Genomic DNA, 23,810 nt, shown 5'->3' on the forward strand with positions numbered 1-23,810 from the left:
CTGGTCGGAGGTTATGAGAAGCCACCTTTGGTGAAAAAATTTTAACCTCCCTCCGACCGGCAGATCGTCCAGCATGGACACTTTGATCTCGGCTATGCTCTGCTGGAGCCAGTCAAAAGCCCATTCCTTGCTTTTGCTGAGGAGCTGCTGGGGCCTGTTGAGGCGCACGCTGTTGACGGGAACGAGCGCGCTGGGGTTTAGCCTGGGCAGCAGGCTGGCGAGAAGGAGGATTGTACCTACGCTTAGTAGAATAAGGAACAGTCGTCCTTCCCCCATAAAAACGTATACCTGATGAGGTAGATGCTGAAGGCGTCCGGTGGGAGAATTTGTCGAAAGCGGTGTCCCGCTGGTGGAGCTGTTCTACGACTTGTTCGACCTTTTCCCCAAAAATATTATCCCCCCGGCAAGGAGAATCCACTATCCACTGCTGGATCCTATTCTCCAGATCGGAGGCACGCAGCCATGAGAGTCTGCGCATCACCACACCTTGAGCAGCGGCCCTGGATGCAACATCAAAAGTATCGCAGACACCCCTGGCCAGGAATTTATGACATGCCTTCAGCTGCCTGACCACCTGCTGAAAAGGCTTGGCCTGCTCAGAAGGCAGCTTGTCCACCAAGTCCGCCAACTGCAGCACATTGCTCCGCATATGGATGCTCGTGTAGAGCTGGTGGGACTGGATTTTGGAAATAAGCATTGCAGAATGGTAGGCCTTCCGCCCAAAAGAGTCCAAGGTTCTAGAGTCACAGCCCGGGGGGCGCCGAAGCGTACTCTCTAGAACTCTTGACCTTCTTAAGGGCCAGATCCACCACACCAGAGTCATGAGGCAACTGAGTCCGCATTAACTCTGGGTCCCCATGGATCCGATACTGGGATTCTAGCTTCTTGGGAATGTGGGGATTAGTTAGCGGCTTCGCCCAGTTCGCCAGCAATGTCTGTTTGAGGACATGATGCATGGGTACAGTGAACGATTCCTTAGGTGGCGAAGGATAGTCCAAAAGCTCAAACATTTCGGCCCTTGGCTCATCCTCCCTAACCACAGGGAAGGGAATAGCCGTAGACATTTCCCGGACAAAGGCCGCGAAAGACAGATTCTCCGGAGGAGAAAGCTGCCTTTCAGGAGAGGGCGTAGGATCAGAGGAGAGACCGCAAGACTCCTCGTCAGAGAAATATCTTGGGTCCACCTCTGCTTCCCACGAGGCCTCACCATCGGTATCAGACACCAGTTCGTGAACTTCAGTCCGAAGCCGGGCCCGTCTCAACTCCGTGGAAACGTGGCCACGGTGAGTACGCCGAGAGGATGACTCCCGCACTGGTGGCGATGAAGCTCCCTCCATCGATGTCGTCGGGGAGTCAGCCTGGGAGGCCGCCGATGCAGGTACCGCAAGCGGTACCAGAACCGGGGACCTCACCATGGGCGAGGAGCCAGCCGTTGCCTCTCTCAACGGCACCGGTGGCGCAAGCACCCCCGGTACCGGAGCGGAAGGGCGTAACAGCTCTTCCAGGATCCCTGGAAGGATGGCCCGGAGGCTCTCGTTCAGAGTGGCTGTCGAGGAAGGCAAGGAGTGTGGTACAGGCGAAGAGCTCAGAATCTGTCCGGGACGCAGAGGCAGTACCGGACTGTCCACAGTAGAGCGCATCGACACCTCTTGTATGGAGGGCGAGCGGTCCTCCTAGCGCCGACGCTTAGCGGGTGCCAAATCCACCGGCGACCCGGAGCTCTCGGTACCATGACGGGAAGGCGACCGGTGACGATGCTTCTTTGCCTTCGCACGAAGCAGGTCACCAGTACCTCCCGGTACCGAAGAGGAGGACGTTGAATCCAAACACCTCCTCGGGGCCGGGTCCAAAACAGGTCGATCCCGGGGGGCCTGTACCGCAGGAGCCCTCGAGACAGGTGAAGGCCTACTCGAGGGCTCACCGCTACCAGCAGGGGAATGGACAGCCCTCACCTGCGCTCCCGAAGACGATGCACCCTCCGACGACATCGATGCCACCGATGACCTCGGTACCGCAGGCGTCGAAGTACCGGATGAGGCTCCGAACAAGAGGTTCCACTGAGCTAACCTCGCCGCCTGAGTCCTCTCCTTGAGCGAAAGACAGAGAGTGCAGGCTTGGGGACGATGACCGGCCTCCAGACACCGAAGGCACGAAACATGCCTATCAGTGAGCGAGATCGTCCGGCTGCACTGGGTGCACTTTTTGAAGCCACTGGTAGGCTTCGAGGACATGGGTGGAAAAATCACGCCGACGAAATCAAAATTTGCAATGGTGACAAAAGGGGCACCAAAACAAGGGAAAACCCGTATGGGCGGCCAAAAAAGGCCGCTTTCGACGACGAAAGGAAACTTACGGGAAAAACACTGGAAATAGCGGAAAAAATACTTTTTTTTTTTGAAACAAGATGAAGAACACGACGGAAGACTTTCCGGACACTTCCGAACGGAAGAACGCGGCAAAAAAGGCGTAAGGGGTCTCCTTGAGGCGCGGAATGACTGTAAACAGCCGTCCTGAGCCGCAGAAAAAAGAAGACTGACGGGCACGCTCGCGTTTGGGCCGGAAGACGGCCACACATGCGTAGTATGCATGCGCACGCGAGGGCTAGCAAACGCTGTTGCTAGTGAAGATCTCCAATCAGAGGGGCTGCCGTGGACGTCACCCATCAGTGAGAACAAGCAGCCTGCTTGTCCTCGGAGAATGGATTATTAAATGTTTTACAACTGTTGAGCCCTCAGTGACCAACTTCCATGAGGTAGATATAGATTATGCTGTGAACTGTTACTTTTCATTTTGCTTTGTGAAATGTTGAAGTGGGGCGGGAGGGTAGGTTAGGGTGGGTGGGAATTGGTGTTTATTGGATTCAGCATATGTTTTGGAGTACACATTGTTGTAATACGATATGGTTAAAAAAACTGAATAACAATTTTCAAAAAATAAAGTGCTAAAATTAAGTCATATGGATAAAAGTTTGGGAAGAGGAGGTACCCATAAACTATAGAATTCTGTTTGCAGTACAAAGACTAGGCAACACTTAATGAAATTACATGGAAATACTTTTAAAACAAATAGGAGGAAATATTTTTTCATGCAAAGAATAATTAAGCTCTGGAACTCACTGCCAGAGGATGTGGTAATGGCAGTTAACATATCTGGGTTTAAAATAGGTTTGGACAATTCCTGGAGAAAAAGTCCATAGCCTGCTATTAAGACAGACGTGGGGGAAGCCACTGCTTGCCCTGGGATTGGTAGCATGGAATATTGCTGCTATTTGGGTTTCTGCCAGGAACTTGTAACCTGGACTGGCCACTACTGGAAGCAGGATACTGGGCAAGATGGACCATTGGTCTCACCCAGTATGGATATTCTTATGTTCTTATGTATCTAACAGAAAAGTCACAGTTCCCATTAACCAGCTTTCAATGGTACAAACTTTTGGATGTGCATTAGATAATCTATATAAATAATTCTCACCTGCAACATTCTGAAGCTCACTCTGTGGGAGGGAAACAGTGAAGGCTAGGCTGTCAGCAATACTCACTCTCACTCATGCACCACTCACTCTCACTCATAGACCCGCCCTCAGCCACGCCCCTTCCGGACATAATTCGCAACCCCAACGTTCTAAATGAAGCCTCCAACCGGAAGTTGAGGCGTCGAGACTGCTTTTTCCCCATTACTGTGTGCCCCGCCCTCGCGTCACAACGTGATGACGACGAGGGCGGAGCACTGACACTGACACTCCATGAAACGCCATCCACGAGGGTGCAGCGCTGACACTCCCTCCGGTGGACATCACCCCGCCCTCAGCCCTCCCCCATGAGGCCGCAGCGCTGACACTCCCTTCGCTGGACATCACCCTGCCCTCAGTCCTCCCTCACTCACCCTCCTCCCCGATCTTCGCATTGGCTCTGACTGGCTCCTGCCGCTCCCTGACCCGCCCTCCCCTCCAACTTCCAGCCCCGCCATTCGACCCGCACCACGCTCTCTCCATCCCCCCCCCCCCGGGCCCCCTCCTCTCTTAACTCGCCGGCGCCACTGGACATCACCCCGACACCCATCTCACACTGGCTGATGTCTCTGCAGCCGCTCCTCCTCTCCTCTTACGAGCGCAGTGACGTCAGAAGGGAGAGGAGGAGCGGCAGCCGTCATCCCCGATCTTCATACTGCCCCGGGAAAATGCAAAACACAAGACAAAGGCGAGAAGTTGTTCAGAAAAAAAACGCTTTACTTCTCTCTCAACGCTACAACGTTGGACGTACGTTTATATAGAGACATAGTTATAACAGCCAGTTCCCATTTCCTTTCAGTATTTGTCTGCAGAAATCATTTGCAGGGAGAGGAGAAACTTGCTCCCCCCAGCACGACCACAGGCATGCAACAACAAGCAGCATAAAGTAATCAGACAAGGCCTGTATCTGTTTTCTTTGCTGACCTCGGTGAAGCAGCACAGAAGATGGGGAGGGGCAGATATACAGAACAGTGAAGCGCTCAGCCGCTAGCTTTCTGCTCTCCACTCCCGGACTTGGGCTGCCGGTGTTATTATCCCTGGCCTGATCCAAGCAAACTTTTTTTTAAAAATCATGCACTGTAAAGCACAAGCACAGTTAATATCACTGCCGTTCCAGTTCTTTAAAAACATTTGCACACACGTGCATTACACAAACCTATCGGAAATACAGACTGAATTTCACTGTAAGTACAACGAAAGGAAGCGGAGCTATTTCTCCTAGGGTTTAACATCCCCTATCCACTAAGTAGCAGATCGAAAGTCCCGATCCTAGAGGAGTTGTGCCCCAGGCACTCTTCCTTCCCTTCCACAAGTTATGCTTTCAGCCTTTTACTGAGGGGAAACAATTGGTCGTTTTGCTCTGTTCCAAAAACGTTTTCCTTCCTGAAACTTAAGTACAGCCCCCTGCTCCTCCCATTCATTTCTGTTTTCTTATCCTCACCTTACTTTGTTCTTCATATCAGCCCAGATTCCGAGCTTTGCTAACTTTCAGGGATTCTATAATTTCTGCACTACAGAGCCTGCTGATGGGGGAAGAAAGGCAACTTTGATTTATGATTATGAGAGACTCCATGCTCTAATGTTCAGATCTCCCCTGTGAAAACCAAATGAAGAGAATGTGTGACATTTTAATAACAATGGCAATATTTTGTTTTATTTGAGGTGGACAGTTTTTAGACAGAGATGATGCTGCAAACCTCAAGTACCTGGAATACAAGAAGCCAGGGGGCATTACAAACCAGTTCCTCTTGAGGAAATTCTTTTTTCCTCTTCCCCTGACTGCAGCAAAGGAATGGGGAAGAAGAGGGTGGGGTTCACATAAGAGACAAATGGCCCATCCAGTCTGCCCATCCTCAGTAACCACTAACTCTTCATTTCATAAGGGATCCCAAATGCCTATCCCACGCTTTCTTAAATTCTGACACACACACACACTCCCAACTTCACTCTCTCTCACACACACACACACTCAAACATACACACTATGAGGAAACCCTTGCTAGCGCCCGTTTCATTTGTGTCTGAAACGGGCCTTTTCTACTAGTTATTAATTAAAATGATCTTCCTCTCTTCCCTAAAAGTCCCATGATTCTATTCACTTGGTTCTGGAGAATTAATGTATGAGATAGTTATGGTAGTAGACTTGAGTAGAGAAGGCCCATTCAAATGTGAGAGAGAAAACAAATATAAAAGTTTACCAAGGAAAGCCAGAAGTTGCCTGGTGTTGAATAAAAACCACAAAGAATGGGGCTGGGCTTCTCCGGGATATAGATGGCTGGCAACTCCTCTTCCTCTTCAGGCTCCTCTAGTAAATCCTCTTCTGTCAGCTCCACTCCAATTTGTTTTTGCTTCTGAATCCAGGCTTCCTTTTCCTTCTGTTTTTGTTCCTTTATCTTCTCTCTACGTACCCTCTCTTCTTCTCTCTTTCAACGATTAATTGAACAGAAACAAAATATGGGAAAACAAATTAAGATGGTAATTCTATAATTGGCTTCCAAAGGTAGGTGCTTAGCTGCAGTGTGCTGAGCACTAATTTTATAATGGCATATGGGTACCCAGATTCCATTATGCCATGTATGCACCTAAATGTGTCACTTTAATGTGTAACTTACAGTATTTTGAAAGTTACACGCATTAGTGGGAGCCCCACTTTTGCCCTGCCCATGCTCCACCCATGTGTACCTCTTGAATTTACATACCAAGCAAATTATGCACCTTTACATTAGACAGTAGTGTTGAATGCACACAAAGCACTTATAGGCATAAGCACGTACTTGCCCACGCAAGTGCGAGTATTCTATAATTTTTGTGCAAAAATGGTGCTCATGTTTAGGTGCTAAAATTATAGAATTAGGGGGTAAGAGTCTGAATTCTATTACAAGAGCTTTTACTCTGCAGGCATCATGAATTGGCAGCCTAAGTTCATATTACATTGTGATTAGTGGAATGTTTATGCATAATAACCGTACTAAATACAGAATTATTTCTCACTGTGATCAAAAGCATTCAGTTCAAAATCAGACCTGTGAAATCCAAGTTAGATAGGAAGGGAAAGAACCAGTGTGTTTTTTTCCAGCAAAAAAGGTGCCGGTACTCAAATGCCAGGCCACCCTTCAGGGGTGGGGTGATTACTGAGGGACCTACCCCATAATAGCAGCCTTTCATTTTTTTCAGGTAAACCACAGTGGGTAAAGAAAGACCAAAGAAGCACTGTGTGATACTGTGAGCAAGGGTTGAAGGCAGGTCTTCAAAATAACACAACCGGACAAGGTTGTAAAATAAGGCAAGCACTTTATTCACTTAATTCTGACGCCTGTTACTTCACAGGATCAAGTAAAGTCTCTTTAATTCTATGAAAAGTCTCAACATGAGCCTGTGGCTGACAAGGCCTAAAACACAGTCTGTGGCAAGTGACTGCCGTGCCCCAAATAGAGTCTATAAGCTTCTCTCTCTAGGTTTCGAGGTCTGGCTCCTGCCAGACCTTAGAACAAGGCTTTCAAGTCTTCAAATCAAAAGGTTAGCTTACCTCAGACAGGTCACAGTAGCTAAATGTATTGTATAAAGGTGTATGTGGGGCTTCAGTTCTTTCTTCCCTTGGCCTGCTTAACCCCACTCTGTCCTTTTGGCTCCACTCCTCACGTCTCATTTCCTTTCCTGGTTCCTGTCCTTTTGGCTTCACTCCTCTCGTCTCACTTCCTTTCTGGGCAGGATTAATGGTTTTAAGGTGGTTCAAACTACCTGAGGAATCCTTCTTAAGGGTGAGGAGCAGTGTTCTGTATACCCTCTCACAAACACTCCCCCTCAGCTCAACCGTACCCGGTTGAGTGCCTACTACATCAGTATCCACCTCCCAAGACAAAAAGTCAGCATTAGCATGTTCTCGGCCAGCCTGATGTTTCACCTGAAGGACTAGAGGCTAAGGAACCAGTGCATGATAAGTGCATTTGAGGGATGTCGAGCCATCTATTGAAGGAGCTGATGGTGGAAGTGTCATCCCCAACAAATAATATTGGAATGTTTCAAGGGCTCACTTGACAGCTAGAGATTCTTTCTCAATTACCACATAATTTTTTTCTCTCGGGACATCTTCCAGCTAATGTATGCCACCGGGTAGTTTTCCCTGTCCACATCCTGGGCCAAAATGGCCCCAAGTCCAACCTCTGACACATTGGTCTGTATGATGAAGGGCCGGTTGAAGTCTGAGCTGACCAGTACCAGCTCTGAGAAAATATTCCTCTTCAGGGTTTGGAAGGCAACATCCAGCTCTTCAGTCCAATGTATCTTTTCGGGAACCTTCTTCTGCAGGAGGTGGGTTAGCGGTTCTGCTTTCTCAGCAAACTTTGGAATAAACCAGTGGTAGTAACTAACGAGCCTGAGGAAAGCTCATACTTGCTTCTTCATCTGGGATACTGGCACCTGGGTGATTGCCTCTAGCTTCCGGATCTGGGTTCTCACTTGTCCTCTCCCTACCGAGTATCTCAGGTATTGAACCTCTTGTCAAGTCAAGAAGCATTTCTTTGGGGTTCGCTGTCAGTCCAGTGGTCTGTAGGCTATCCAGTACTGCCTCTACCTGGATTAGATGTGTCTTCCAATCTTCACTGTAAATCATGATGTTGTCTAAGTAGGCAGCCACATAATTGCCATGAGGTTTAAGAAGGTGGTCCAAGAGGTACTGGAAGGTAGCTGGAGCTCCATGAAGGCTAAAAGGTAACATCATGAACTGGAACAAACCCTGAGGTGTTGCAAAGGCTGAGTTCTCATTGACAGCCAGGGTGAGGGGTATCTGCCAATATCCCTTGGACAGTTCCAGAGTTGAAATGAATTGGGCCCCTCCTAGCCACTCAATGAGTTCATCCACTCTTGGCATGGAGTAGGCCTCCAGTTTAGAAACAGCATTCACCTTCCGGAAATCAATACAAAATCGGATGCTCCCATCTGGCTTTGGCATCAGCACAATGGGAGATGACCAATTGCTGGCCAAGTCCTCGATGACTCCCAGTTACAGCATCTCAGCAATCGTCTTTGCTGTGGCTTGCTGCCTGGCTTCTGGGATTCAACAGGGATGTTGCCGGACTACCACTCCCAGCTGAGTGATAATATCATGAGTTACAAGGTGGGTCCAGCCTGGCACTCTGGAAAACACATCTTGATTCTGGCATATCAACTGCTCTAGGTCACCCTTCTGCGAGTCAGAAAATTGGTTGCCATATGGAACTTGCAGGGGCCCGGACTCCAAAATCATCCTTCTGAACCAAGGAGGCAGTCATAGGGACTCCACTTCTTTAACAAACTGATGTGGAGAATTTTCGTCTTGTCCCTCTTGCCCAGTTGGGCCACCTTGTGGTTAACCAGTCCTGTCCTCGCCACAATTTCATAGGGTCCTTGCCACTTGCTTAACAGTTTGCTTACCGAGGAGGTTAAGAGGACTAAGACTCTGTTACCTGGCTGAAAGGTTCATTAAGTACATAAGTACATAAATATTGCCATACTGGGAAAGACCAAAGTCCATCGAGCCCAGCATCCTGTTTCCAATAGTGGCCAATCCAGGTCACAAATACCCGGCAAGATCCCCAAAATGTACAAAACATTTTATACTGCTTATCCAAGAAATAGTGGATTTTCCCCAAGTCCATTTAATAACGGTCTATGGACTTTTCCTTTAGGAAGCCGTCCAAACCTTTTTTAAACTCAGCTAAGTGGAGGAGTAGCCTAGAGGGTAGTGCAGTGGAATTTGATCCTGGGGAACTGAGTTCGATTCCCACTGCAGCTCCTTGTGACTCTGGGCAAGTCACTTAACCCTCCTTTGCCCCTGGTACAAAAATAAGTACCTGAATATATGTAAACCGCTTTGAATGTAGTAGCAAAAACCTCAGAAAGGCGGTATATCAAGTCCCAATTCCTTTCCCTAAGCTAACCGCCTTTACCACATTCTCTGGCAACGAATGTTTAATTACACGTTGAGTGAAGAAAGATTTTCTCTGATTCATTTTAAATTTACTACATTGTAGCTTCATCGCATGCCCCCTAGTCCTAGTATTTTTGGAAAGTGTGAACAGACGCTTCACATCTACCCATTCAACTCCACTCATTATTTTATAGACCTCTATCATATCTCCCCTCAGCCGCCTTTTCTCCAAGCTGAAGAGCCCTAGCCACTTTAGCCTTTCCTCATAGGGAAGTTGTCCCATCCCCTTTATCATTTTTGTCGCCCTTCTCTGCACCTTTTCTAATTCCACTATATCTTTTTTGAGATGCGGTGACCAGAATTGAACACAATATTCGAGGTGTGGTCGCACCATGGAGCGATACAAAGGCATTATAACATCCTCATTTTTGTTTTCCATTCCTTTCCTAATAATACCTAACATTCTATTTGCTTTCTTAGCCGCAGCAGCACACCGAGCAGAAGGTTTCAACATATCATCAACGACGACACCTAGATCCCTTTCTTGGTCCATGACTCCAAACGTGGAACCTAGCATTACATAGCTATAATTCAGGTTCCTCTTTCTCACATGCATCACTTTGCACTTGCTCACATTAAACGTCATCTGCCATTTAGATGCCCAGTCTCCCAGTCTCGTAAGGTCTGCTTGTAATTTTTCACAATCCTCCCGCAATTTAATGAATTTGAATTGTGCTGCCTTCTGGTTATAGGCTCGGGCTTCACCTGCTTGAGACTTTTCCAAGCAGAGCTTGGCAGCTTCTCCTGCATGGTGAGCACATATTAGGCCAAGTTCCTTCCTAGGCTGGGTTTTTCTTCCCAAGCTTCCCAAACCACATCCAGTGTTCCCCTAGGTCTTCTCCCATATAACAGTTCAAATGAAGAGAATCCTGTCAAACCCTGGGCACCTCCCAGATTTCAAACAGTACATATGGGAGTAGAGAATACCAGTTTTTCTCATCTTCGGCCACAAACATCTTCAGCATCTATTTTAGAGTCTTATTAAGGCATTCCACCAGACCATCTGTCTGTGGATGATAAACGGATGTCCGCAAGATCTTCATTTTTAACAAGGCACACACTTGCTTCATGACTCTGGACATAAAGATGCTGCCTTGGTCAGTCAGTATTTCAGCAGGAGAAGAGTTCCCAAAGAGCATTAGTCACAGTGGTAATTTTCATATTATGGAGGACAATGGCCTCTGGGTAGCAAGTGGCATAGTCCAAGATAACCAAAATATACTTATCATGGGTGGCTCATTCCAGTGGTCCTACAAAGTCCATAGCCACTCTCTCAAATGGGGTATTTATGATGGGCATGGTCACAAGAGGGGCATGTGGAACCCTCGCAGGACTACTCAACTAACAGGTTGGGCAGGACTGACTAAAGAGCTCAATTTGCTTGAATACACCTGGCCAGAAAAACCAGGCCAAGATCCGTTCTCGAGTCTTCTCCTCCCTCAGGTGACCTTCTAACAGGTGACTGTGGGCTAACTGCATGACCTGTCTATGGTAGGTTTGAGGAAAATTTGCTCCCCCCCCCCCCCCCCACCCCCGGTTCACTTGGCTACCCTATACAGCAAGTCACTCTTTTTTATGAAATGTGGGAGTGCTACCTTAGAGGGGTCCTGGTTGCCCACGAGATTCCCATCTACCAAAACAACCCTAGCTCGTGCTGCTGTAAGGGACTCATCCTCTGACTGTGCCCTTTTAAAATTCTCTTTACCTCCTTCACTACTCCATTTGGGTAGGTCATCTAAAGGGTCTGGGATGTCCAGACCACTATCTTCCACCCAGATCTGCATCCACTGCAACTCCTAGATTCAGAGAGCAACACAGTTTTTCTAACCACTGCTGGTGGCAGAGTTAAACAATTTTGCATTTTCAGTATACAAGTCAGGGTTCTCCAGTGGAAAGATCTCCTCCTTCTTTGGGCAGGCGATCAGCTGAGCCCACATGGCACCAAAATTTAGGAAATCCTGACCGAAAATTACTGGTTAAGGAAGGCAAGGCAAGACTGCTAATTCCAACTGAGCTTGCTCTACAAGTATCCTTTAAACACTTGTAGGGCAAGAAGGATACTTGAGCTGTCGGGTACTACCTCGGGTCACCATATATGCATGCTAGGGTCACAGTCCACTCATAATTCAATTGCAGACGGTTGAGTATCTCTCTCCAAACAAGGGTGTTGACACAGCCTAACTCCACTAGTGCTTGGTATGGGTATTCTTACAGCTCAACGTGTAATATGCAATTTCTACATTCCAGATGGAAAGCTTCCACAGAATTGCTGTCGTGCAAGGCTACCAAATTCACATCCATGGTGGCATCTTCAACTAGATCCTGGCAGTCCCTAGTTATATGACCTCTTCTCCCACACCTGATATAGGTGGGGAAGTAAGGATCCCATGACTGAGCTAAGGGTGTGTAGTGTGTTCATGAGGACAAGGGCTTCCATCGCTTCGAACCCCTTCCCTGGAGACCTTGGGCTGTAGGGTGGTTTCTGATCCCTCTGGTTGTCCAGTCCAGCCTTTTCCTCCCAGGACTTCCGCCCACTTCTTTTCTTTGTAGAGTTCTGGCTCTGGTTGTGTCTGGTAGGAAGCTTTGGCTGTTTCTAAAAAACTCTCTTGGATCAATTTAGGGTGCCGCCTCACCCACTGTTTCATAGGCAGGGTAACCCTTCAAGGAACTGCTCTAGGAGGATGACTCTTGCGATCTCCAGTCTCATGTTGCCTTCTTGTTGCCATCTTCAGGCTACTTCCTTGAGTCGGTAGAAGAAACTCCAGGTTTCTTTAACCTGCATGGATACCTTCTGGAAACACTGCCAGTAGGCCTCTTGGGTGCAGTCTGCCCTCCTCCAAAATGGCAGCTTTTACTTTTCAAATAGGTGGCCGTCCCACTGGAATTGACATCTTAGAATGCCGTTTCCCTAGATAAGCTGTCTAAGATACTTCTGGCCAACCAGCAAGGCGGGCCGTTCTTTCAAAATTGGTCAGGAAATAGTCCAGGTAGTCCTCCAGTATCATCTTTGGTAACACCAGAACCAGAGGGTGCAACCTGGGAGACTGCAAGGCTTCTGTCACCTGGGTCAGAGAGCTCTTCTGGGCTTCCAGAGATCTTTTGGAGGCTTGCTGGTGTTCCCATGACCTCTGTACTACTTGTTGCAGGTGCTGCTAGCCCTCCACTAAGGCCTGGAGTAGCCTTTCCATAATTTTTCTGTATTATTAGAACCAGAACTGTGCAGTACACATGTATACAAAATAAAATCTGCCTGTTTAGCACTAGCTATATTTCTCCCTCCCCCCCCCCCCCCCCCCCAACTAGGACAGGGTCGATCTCTTTTTCCAAATATCCAGGCGTAATGTCATTAATAGGCCCAGAGCCCCAGAGGTCAAGGATCCAGCTTCCTGGGACAGAATAAGCTCCAAACCCAACGCTGCCATAACATGTGATACTGTGAGTGAAGGTTGATGATGGGCCTTCAAAATAACACAGCCAGAAAGGTTGTAAAATAAGCCAAGCACTTTATTCACTTAGGGGGTCTTTTACAAAGACGTGGTAGCGTTTTTAGTGTGCGCTATTGATCAGCGCATGCTGAATTCTAGAGATGCCCATAGGAATATATAGGAGTCTATAGCGTTTAGCGCACGCTTATTTTTAGCACGGTCTAAAAACGCTAGCACACCTTTGTAAAAGGGGGTCTTAGTCCTGAAGCCACAGGGTCAAGTAAAGTATCTTTAATTGTATGAAAAGTCTCAACATGGGCCGGTGGCTGAAAGGGCCTAAACCACAGTCTGTGGCATGTGACTGCCATGCCTCAAACACAGTCTGTAAGCTTCTCTCTCTTGGTTTCCAGAACAAGGCTTCCAAGTCTTCAAAATCAAATGGTTGGTTTATCTCAGACAGGTCACAGTAGCTAAATGTATGTTGTAAAGCCATATGCCGGGGCTTCAATTCTTTCTTCCCTGGGCCTGCTTAACCCCACTCTAGTCCTGCCTTTTATATTTCCCAGTTCCTGTCCTTTTGGCTCCACTGAGCCTCCCATCTCACTTCCTCTCTGGGCAGGACTAGTGGTTTTAAGGTGGTTCAAACTACATGAGGGATCCTTCTTAAGGGTGAGGGGCAGTGTTCTCTATACCCCCTCACGCACTGATATAGGTAACTACTAGTCAAACTGTCTGTTGAGCAGCAATCAAGTTCAGGCAGTCAAGGATTTCTCCAAGGGATAGGTCCAAGGCACAAGAAAGTCCTAATCCCTTCATAATTCAGTTTAGTGGAGGGAGGGGGGAGACTTGGGACCTTAGATGATACACCCCTAAAATCTTTTTTGTTGGGGGGGGGCAAGAAAATAAATGTAGGCTGCTGTTTTTTATTTTTTACACAATTGGTCAAGAAAATGGAAACAAAGTCCTATTAGACCACCAGGCATTGCATGGGAAGCCTACAACCTGCTAGAAACTGAGAAATACTGACTGGCCAGGGGATTGCACAGGGTTCTTAACTGATAGCATCACAGCTCAATAGTTCTCAGTCTTGCCTACTGGCAGGACAGCACAAACCTAAGAATCTGGACTGGTCTGGTGGGAAAATAAAGAAATCCCCATAGGCAGCTCAACACCAACTTCTCACTCCCCTTATCTTTTACTGACCTCTTAATCTTTTTCCTACCATTGCCCTCCATATATTTGTCCCAAGCATGCCCAAATCTTTTACAGTGATGTTTTCTTCCACCTCCTTGGTCTTGCCTTTTTCTTACTAGACCAATAGTCTCATTCTATGTCTTATTACCAAGTTAATCCCTATAGCCACTTGTCTTATTACCAAGTCAATCCCTAGCTATTAGGGTTTGTGGGACTCTTGTACAAAAAACTTCAGCCTTTCCATACTCACTCTACCCAATATTTCAAACCATTTAACTGGCCAGAAATGGCTCCTGGACGTTAAATGCACTTAACCAGCTGGCTGTATTCAGCAGGAGATCGCCAGTTATCTCCCACTGAATATTGCTGGTTAGCACTTAGTGGATAACTGGTTATATCGTGTGATATATCTGGCTATCCGCTAATATCAGTGCATCGCTAGCTAAGTTTGGCAGCCAAATTCGGCCACTGAAATAGCAGGCCTATCTTTCGCCAGTTTCAACTTAGCCAGCCAACACTGAATATCGGCTTGGTGGGTCAAGTTGAAACCGACCAAAAAACACACAGATATTCAATGCTGGTCACCTGAAACAGCCCAGCACTGAATATTCATGTTCAGCTCTGGCTGTGGAAGTCAGCCCAGCTAACTCTAGCAGTCTGAATATCGGGTCCAATGAAGTTTGGGTTTTTAGTAACTAATGGCTCTCTATATAGGTCACCCCAGCCTTCTTGGAGGACATCCTAATGCTTTCTTGGAGGCCCAGTGCAATCATACTTTGGCTGTTTAAAGTTATAAACTGCTGCTCCATGTGGAACATAAAGACAGCCAGTTGTGCCTTCTTGGAACAATGCAGTCATACCACTACTGTTCTGGGTTGAAGTAAATTTTGTGCCATTTACACCAGTATTTCATTGTCATTCTCTTGCCATTAGGGACTCTCTATATCTATCCCATGCTTTATTGAATTCCATTACTGTTCATCTCAACCACTTCCTTCGGAAGGCATTCCATTCATACCAGAGTAAAGAAACAGAGATCCCATATCTCATTCATTAAAAATTCCTCTGTAATAATTAGTGTCATACTATTTGATGTTTATCTCACCCTCCCACTCTTTGAGCCCCTTCTCTTTCTCAGAGTCTCAATGCCAGTCTATCCGGACACTACTTTGCAAAGCAACCCTAGGAGAAGAATGTCAAATGACCCAACCAGTAGCTTGCCTCCCCCTGCCCCATCTCTTTCTCTACACCTAAACGTACACTGCTGTGAAACCTATACAAAACTTTTTAGTTGCTCTAAATCAAGCATGTAAGAAATTGCAGAGAGTTCAAAATACAGCCATTTGATTGATTTACTCTATTCATAAGTCTGGCAGAATGACACCTCTACTTTGAAGGACTATAGTGGCTACTGATGGAGGCCAGAGTGAAGTTCAAACTGTGTATTATATGGTATTTTAATTTTTGTGTATGTTGATTTAGAAAACCGCTCAAGTTGTAGGCGTGGTATACATCTAAAAAATAACAAATAAATAAATAAATAAATATTGTGCCGCCGCATGGTAGCTCTTATACAATTATTAAGGGGATGGTAACATGCATTTTCTCTGAAATCAGTTGGTATTGAATTTTCTAGCTATTAATACGATCAGATCTCAAACATTAACGTCTTCTTTTTCGTACCAGGAAGCTATGGTATGGAATTCATTACCATTTTTAATTAGAATGTCAAAAATGATTTTGCAATTCTGAACTGCAGTGAAGACTTCTCTCTTTTTAAAATTTTTGTTATCTAGGAATTGATTATATTCTATGTTTTGGGTAACCTCTTAGACTTACTTAGGATCTGGAAGACATGTTAGGTTTAGATTATTTGGCATGTTTACTGTAATTCCTAGGATTGTCCCAGACTTCTGTCTGTTATCCGCATAGAACTATAAAGGTAGTTGCAGATTACAAGAGCTGTAATGTAATGTAATTCTGCCACTGAGTGAAAGGTATTTTCAGCAGAAGAATTAACCCAGATAAGAAAAATGGTTACCTGGGCAAATTCCTTTGAAAATTGTTATCTCAGTCTATCCACATCTTTTCTGAGGCTCCAAAGAAAAGGATTTTTTTTTTCGTTTGCAAAGCATATACACTTTAGGGGCGCTTTTACTAAAATGTATTAAAATGTGCAGCTACTGCAACTTAACATGGGATTTTTACCACATGGTAGTTGCAAATTTTACATGGTATCTTTGGGGGCATTCCCACTATTTTTATTGCAGGTCATGTGTTGATGTTCCCACTAACGTGCGGTATCTGTTGAGAGTAACAGAGGACCATTTATTGCATCCTATTTAGAAGACGGTTATTGTTCCTGCAATAACTCTGTGTTATGCAAATAGCGTGTTGAAAGTGCAACGTGGTAGCTGGCTAAAACTTCCATGCCCACTTTCTGCCCATGTCACACCCCCTGGGGGAAAAAAATCTGAAAAATGCAGTAATGTATGATTTAATATGCGGAAACAGGCAAATTACCACAAAATCTCTTAATGCAGTCATGCAGTAGCCTTTTCTATGCATTAAAGGCTTAACACCCATTAGTAAAAGGGCCCCCTTAAATCTTGCCAGATTTATATTCTAGATGAGCTGTCTCAAAAGTCTCACTGCTTAACCTTCAATCTCACTCTTTGGGACAGTAAATCTCATTCTTTGCAATGGTTCACCCTTGGCATCTTTGAGAAATTGACCTATAATAATACCCATTGACTACTTTTTCATATGCAGAAAAAAAATTGTGCCAGAAATGAAATCTAACAAGAATGCCACTTGCATGCCCCTACCTCTGCCTGGTACCCAATGGCCCACATACACTTGCCTCACTTTTTATTGATAAGAAAGGGGTTGAATTAGCACAGATTTGAAAATTATGAGGAATAATGCCAATATTTTGGAAAGAATGTTTACAGATTGACCAACTGTGAATAGTTTAAAAGAGAATATTCAATCCAAGTTGGGTTATCCTGGTTAGAAATCTTAAAATCCTAGATATTCAACTACTAATGTAGAGCAGTCAACTTTTAAATGCCATTTGAGAGGTGTGAGGTTGGTATAGGTGTGTCATACCGCTTCACTGAAATGAAGTAGATTGGATGGTTTTGTTCAGTTGTTTTGCAAGTACGAATGAAAACAATAATTTTTGTAACCAAAATGAGAGATTATCCTTCTAAAATCCTGAAGAACTGACCATCCTATCAAGACTACAGTGAGATTAACAGATCTGTAAAATATTAGGTTAACCTAAAATTAATCGCCTACCTCCACTTTCTCTCGTCATATTCCTTTCTCTTTCCCTATTTTATTCTCTACGTCTCTGTACCCTGATCCTGGATTTTATGCTGTAGAAATGGAAGTACTGTGTGGGCAGGTCATGGATTCAAACGTAGACTCTGGATACTGTGCCTTAGTGCTGGGAGCAGGGACCTGGACTGCAAATCATTCTCACAGAGCACCAGAAGCATGTTTTGCTCCTGGAATGAGATGAGTAACACACATAGCATCAGGGATGTCCTGCTCAATGACACAAGATATAGTCATGAACAAGAAAGAAAGAAAGCAGAAGGGGCAATGTACTTGTAACAGAATTCAATCAAATCAGTAGGTGGCAAGAATTCTGTATATGCTGTAAATTCCTAATAAAAGAGTATTTATTATTTAATTATATTTTATTTATAGCTTTGATTATCCCTGCCTATCCAGAAAATGATCTGGGCAGTAACATCTATATAATATATGAAACATGTGGAGGGGTATTCTTCTTTTGTGACCATTATGGACAAAAAACAAAATCCAAGAGAAAAATGCCCCAAAAACCAGCTATTGGGATGTCTGTGGGCCATCTTTCTTAGTAGACTGGCCACACAGACATCCTAGCAGAACAGTGGGACACCCTAGCGGGCACCGCAATAGACTTCACATAAAAGCTCCCTGATATACATCTCACCATAACCCCCTATATGGTTTAGTGAGCCCTCCACAAACAAGAAAAACCTACTGTACCTCACTGTACACACTACAACAGCCCTCAAGCTGGCAGGTGTCACCTATATGTAGGTACAGTAGGTATTTAGTGGTATTTGGAGGGCTCACATGTTCCACCACAAGTGTACCAGTTAGAGTGGGATATGGGCCTGGGTCCCCTTCTTTGCACTGACCACTAGACTACTCCTAAGACCTGCCTGCTGCTTTAACAGAAATGGGTATCATGTCTGAAGCTGTCAGAGCCAAGTATGTACTGTCACTGTCACATCTTAGGGGGGTGGGAATAGTCTGTGACCACTGGGGGAGTAGGGTTTTTTTTTTTTTTTGCCTTAATCCCTCCAGTGGTTATTTGGTCTTTAGAGCACCTTTTGGTCACTTATTCATGATTGAAACAGGTGACCCTAGATGTTTCATTATTGCAAAAAAACATATATCTTTTGGTGCTGCCCATGTCCCACATATTTCCCACCCAAAACACACCCTCCTTGAAATTTGAATGAATTGTGGAAAAAAAAACATTTAAAAATCGGAATGTCAAAATTGCAACTTGGACGTTTTTGAGAGAAAAACGTCCATCTACCACCTTATGACAGTTTTTGGAAGTTTCTTGTTTGAAAATGAGCCCCATAAATAATATACTTAAAAGTGAACATAAATAAAAACCCAACCTTTTATAGCAAAACATTATCTCCCCCCCCTCCCCCCCTCCCGATATTCAAAGCTATTTAACTGATCAGAAACAGCCACTGACTGGTTAAATATCATTTCGGTGCCTAACTGTAAATATTCAGCGTAACATAACCACTGAATATTTGCAGTCAGCACCAAAATGTTAACTGGTTATATGTGCAATAAAGTATTTACAAAGTCACATAAGTACTTCATTCCTATTTAGCAATAGTGCTCCATTCTCCTTAAATCTAAATAGACTGGCAGGGGATAATGCTGGTTCTCCTTATCTTTGCTCCTGTTGGGTAAGCGACGGGAAGATTTAGCCTCTGATTAGATTAGACTTACTTTCTGTAGAGCTGTACCAGTAAGCTCCCAGGTGTCTGAGCTCTGGTGTTGTTGCACTAATTAGGATCCTTTTAGTGATGACTGAGATCATCAGAATCCTGAAGATGTGACAAATGAAGTTATCCTTCAGCTTTAAGATGTTCCTGAACCACAGTTGGTTCTGGCCAGGGCACCTTGATGAAATTCACAAGTATAGGCCAGTTTCTCCTTCTAATCAATAAAGAAGGAATGGGGAACTCAAATTTATCCACAAAATAACCCAATATCCCCATAAGATAATACTAAGTCAAGGTATACAGTATGAAATAATATGTACTCACACAGGCTAACTTATTAATTAATATTGGAGGAAAATGCCTCGAATTATACACATCACTACCATGAATATACTTTTAATTCAATCATGGACAGGAAAAACCTCCATCTAAAGTCCAAGTCAACTCAAAGTTGCTGTGCAATGCTATAAAACATCATAAGTAGCAATGTAGTATACATAGCAGGAACATATACAAAAAGACAATCCATATAGAATCGTGAACCTAATATTTTGTAATATTTAGGGCTTATCTTGAAAGCTCAGGTAGGTCCCACTAACACTTGCCAGTGTTTCATGCTATATTAGCACTGCTTCAGGGCTTAGAAAAGACCGTCTCTAAAAAAGATCACCAATTAACATGCTACTCTATTAAATTCTACAAATCGTATCATATCCTAAAAATCTGTCCCATGCAAAAAATGGCATTGTGCCACTTATATACTGAACATCCAGGTAGGGAACTCCTATGACATCATTATAATCCTCAACCAATCAGCTTCCTAAGTTCCTCTTCATCTCTTCTCCCATTGATGAAACTCAAAAACTTCACCTACTTCATCAGGAAACTTAAATCTCTTGACAGCAGACTATTATATGTTTTCCAAACTAATTAGTAAAAATAAAACCAGTCAATTTCCCAGGTTAAGCCTGTCATTATAGCAGATTTCAAAGTGAAAATCCAATATTGTTCCTTTTATTGCAATCTTCCCCGCTGATTTCCTCCTCAAGGACGCTGTGGAATGTAATCTAAATGAAACATCATAAATCTTCATATTTATGATTAAGCACCAAACAATGCTCAAACAAATGTGCTCCTTTTTTAGATTTACATATCACACTCTGGTATTCAGCCATCCCTATTTAAATTGTCTTGAAATTTCCCTACATAAATTTCCTTCCTGGGATAAGCAAATACATCTATCTACATTTGAGAAACTGAGAGGTAGGAAGACTCCATTTCAGAGCTTGTGGATGACAACTAGAAAATGTAGATATGTGTTTCTATCAGTTTTCTTTCTATATACTGTAGTCATCAAGTTGTTACCTCTCTTACATTATTGAACATCTAAAAATGAAATATCTGTCAGACTACAAGTCATGGTAAATTTAATATTAGATGACAGGAATTAAGTCCTTGTACAAAAGTTTCTAAATGTCCTTTACATCCCAACCAAAAAAAGAATATATCTTCTATAAATCTTGACCATGGTCTCACATGTTGGTTAAATTCTTGAAAAGATGTCAATTTTAATCAAAAGTGGACATAAAAGATTAGTTACAGAAGGAGCTATAGTGGCTCCCATTGCTACTCCCGAAGTCTGTTGATAATACTGCCCATTAAATTCATGTAGTCCAGTACCTCGAGCATCTTGGCCCTGGGCTCGTCCTCCACTTCCAAAGGAAATGGAATGGCATCAGCCAGAATAGAATGAAGGCTCTCCGGGGAAGATTTTCCTCCTTTCAGGTGGAGGGGAGAGTTCCGATGGAATTCCATAAGATTCATCTGAGAAAAAGTACCTTGGATCCTCTTCTGAATCCCATGAGTGCTCCTTTTCAATTGGATCAAAGGCTTCCTAACAGCAAGAACATACCAAATTATATCAAATTCAAATACATCATCCCTATGGAAACCAGAATGTGGAGTACCCCAAGGATCACTGCTTTCACTAACCCTTTTCAACCTAATAATGACACCTCTAGCCAAAGCACTATCCAACCAGATGATGTCACGATCTACATCCCATTCAAAAATGATCCAACAGAAATTACAAATGAAATCAATCACAGCCTTCAAATCATGAATTCATGGGCAGATGCATTCCCAACTAAAACTCAACGCAGAAAAAAACACAATGTCTCATCCTTTCATCACAATACAACACGAACAAACCCACCAGATAAGCATCCCCAACTTTACCCTTCCTGTTTCAGATAGCCTGAAAATTCTAGGAGTTATACTTGACCAAAATCTCACACTAGAAAGCCATGTGAAAAATACAACAAGAAGATGTCCATTCAATGTGGAAACTCAAAAGAATAAAAACCTTTCTTCCCAAGGGAAATATTCCGTAGCCTGGTACAATCAATGGTGCTAAGTCAACTAGATTATTGCAATGCAATCTACGCCGGATGTAAAGAACAATCATCAAGAAACTCCAAACTGCCCAAAACACAGCAGCCAGATACATATTTGAAAAACGAAATACGAAAGCGCCAAACTCCTAAGGAGAAAGATTACAGTGGATCCCATTGAAAGAACGTATTACGTTCAAAATCTGCACTGTGGTTCATAAAATCATCCACGGTGAGGCTCCGGTCTACATGTCAGACCTCATAGACTTACCAACCAGGATACCAAAAGATCAGCACGTACATTCCTGAATCTCCACTACCCCAGCTGCAAAGGTCTAAAATATAAATCAACATATGCATCCAGCTTGTCCTACATAGGCACGCAACTGTGGAATGCGCTACCAAAAGCCACAAAAACATACATAACATAACTAAATTCCGAAAAATACTAAAAACCAACCTGTTCAAAAAGGCATACCACAATGATCCATCCTAAATACCAGACAACAAAACCCATACCAGAATTGGACAAAACCAAACTCTCTATACCTGACTGCTTAAATTACTCTGTCACTAATGAACTTTTAACGCAGTTACCACTTTATCTCTCACTACGAAAATGAACTCTCTATCTTGATTGCTTAATCTACTCTGTCACTTTAACCTTAAATGTCATGCACAAGAGAAAAACCTCCAGCATATGCAACTGCTTCAAAGTAATATGCTGAAAGATTTAACTAATCTGAGGAGGAAAACAGAATTTCTTGAAAATTACTCAGAAGTAATAACTTGCGATTTTTGAATTCCTCAACAATTTGCTGTTTCCCCTCGTGAAATGTTAAAGAAATATATTAAAGAATACTTGAGGTTCCGGAAGAGAGTATCCCTCCCTTCACACAAGTGTATTACCTTCCTGTTAAAAAAGATAGCAACCAACAAACTCAGTAAATCAGTCATTAGATGTATCTGCACTTCTAGACTCTTCAGATACAGAAACAAGTCACAGCAGCCACTTTGTTGGCTACAGTGGCGTTGGTTCCTGATAAAAAACTGGATAATAAATATGTTCTTTAAAAATAAAGGAAAGACCTTTAAAGTCTAAAATTCAAATATTCCTGGACATATCAAGAGATACCCAGAAAAGATGGCAACAGTTCCTCCAGATGAAAACTGAAGTGCTTCAGATGGGAGCTACGTTTTTCCTAAGATACCCCTGCAAATGCGTGGTTAAATACCAATCTTTTAAATATGTTATTACGAACCCTCTCAGCTTGCAGCTTTCATAACATCAAAAAGCTCTAGCTAATGTAATAAGGAATTGGTTCACGTCTGATTACAAATGTGTTTAAAAATTTCCTAAATCTCCACTGTTTAGGAATCTTGGACTCTTACCATGGATTTGAGATTGGATAGAGATAATAGAGTTTATTCTTTTTCTTTCTCCATTTTTCCTTAGCTTAATTTTCTAAGATAACCAGTCTTTTCTGTACAAGTAATTCAATGTCTTGTATAAAAATAGAAATGCTTATAAATAAAAAAAAATGTGAAGGATGCATTCGATAATCACATTCCAGTTACTCAGTCGAGAGCAAAGCTGCAATCACTGCTGGTTCCGCAGCTAAGTCCTATGGGCCTGGCCTGAGATACAAATGCCACATGCAAATGCCTTAAATCCAGGGCTTTTTTTGAGGGGGTACTCGGGGGTACTGAGTACCGGCACCTTTTCCAGTGTCTCCTAAAATTGACCCATGGACCACAAGTTTTAATGAAAGAGCTCAAGCTCAAGACACCAATTCTGCCTTTGTCACAGATTCTGTGACTGGTTGCAGGGGGCCTCGCTATTGTGGAATGAGTCCCTCAGTGATCACCCCACTCCTGAAGGGTGGCCTGGCATTTGAGTACCGGCACCTTTTTTGCTAGAAAAATTGCACTGCTTAAATCATTCCCAAAGAACCACCGCATCCATATTATTAAGTAAAAAATATTCCTTCAAATCCATCTCCAGCTGCCGCAGGAGCTGTGGATCCACCAATAATGAATCATTAAGGCGCCAAAATCTCCTACCTTTTCGCCCCCCAGATTGAATAACCAAGGAAACTGGGGCGTGATCGGACCAGACCCTAGGTTCAATCCCTACCTGAGAGACCAATGGGCACTGACCGTGTTCCGTCAGCCATAGGTCAATACGAGTATAAGAATCATGCATTGCCGAACAGAAAGAATAATCTCACTCATCAGGATGGTAAAGACGCCAGACATCCTCCAACCCAAAGCGAGCCATAAAGC

The 23,810-nt window shown here is 44.0% G+C and overlaps 1 protein-coding gene across 1 annotated transcript in view; it reads right to left on the bottom strand.

Annotated features, from left to right (window-relative positions):
• Nucleotides 1-23,810, bottom strand: part of CFAP44 (cilia and flagella associated protein 44) — a 444,725-nt gene that overhangs the window by 172,900 nt on the left and 248,015 nt on the right. The window contains exon 16 of the mRNA XM_030203902.1: nt 5,707-5,931. Within this exon, the coding sequence (XP_030059762.1) occupies nt 5,707-5,931 (225 nt within the window). The remainder of the gene's footprint in view (nt 1-5,706; nt 5,932-23,810) is intronic.

The sequence above is a fragment of the Microcaecilia unicolor genome, chromosome 5 (assembly GCF_901765095.1).
Source record: "Microcaecilia unicolor chromosome 5, aMicUni1.1, whole genome shotgun sequence".
Taxonomy (NCBI): Eukaryota; Metazoa; Chordata; class Amphibia; order Gymnophiona; family Siphonopidae; genus Microcaecilia; species Microcaecilia unicolor.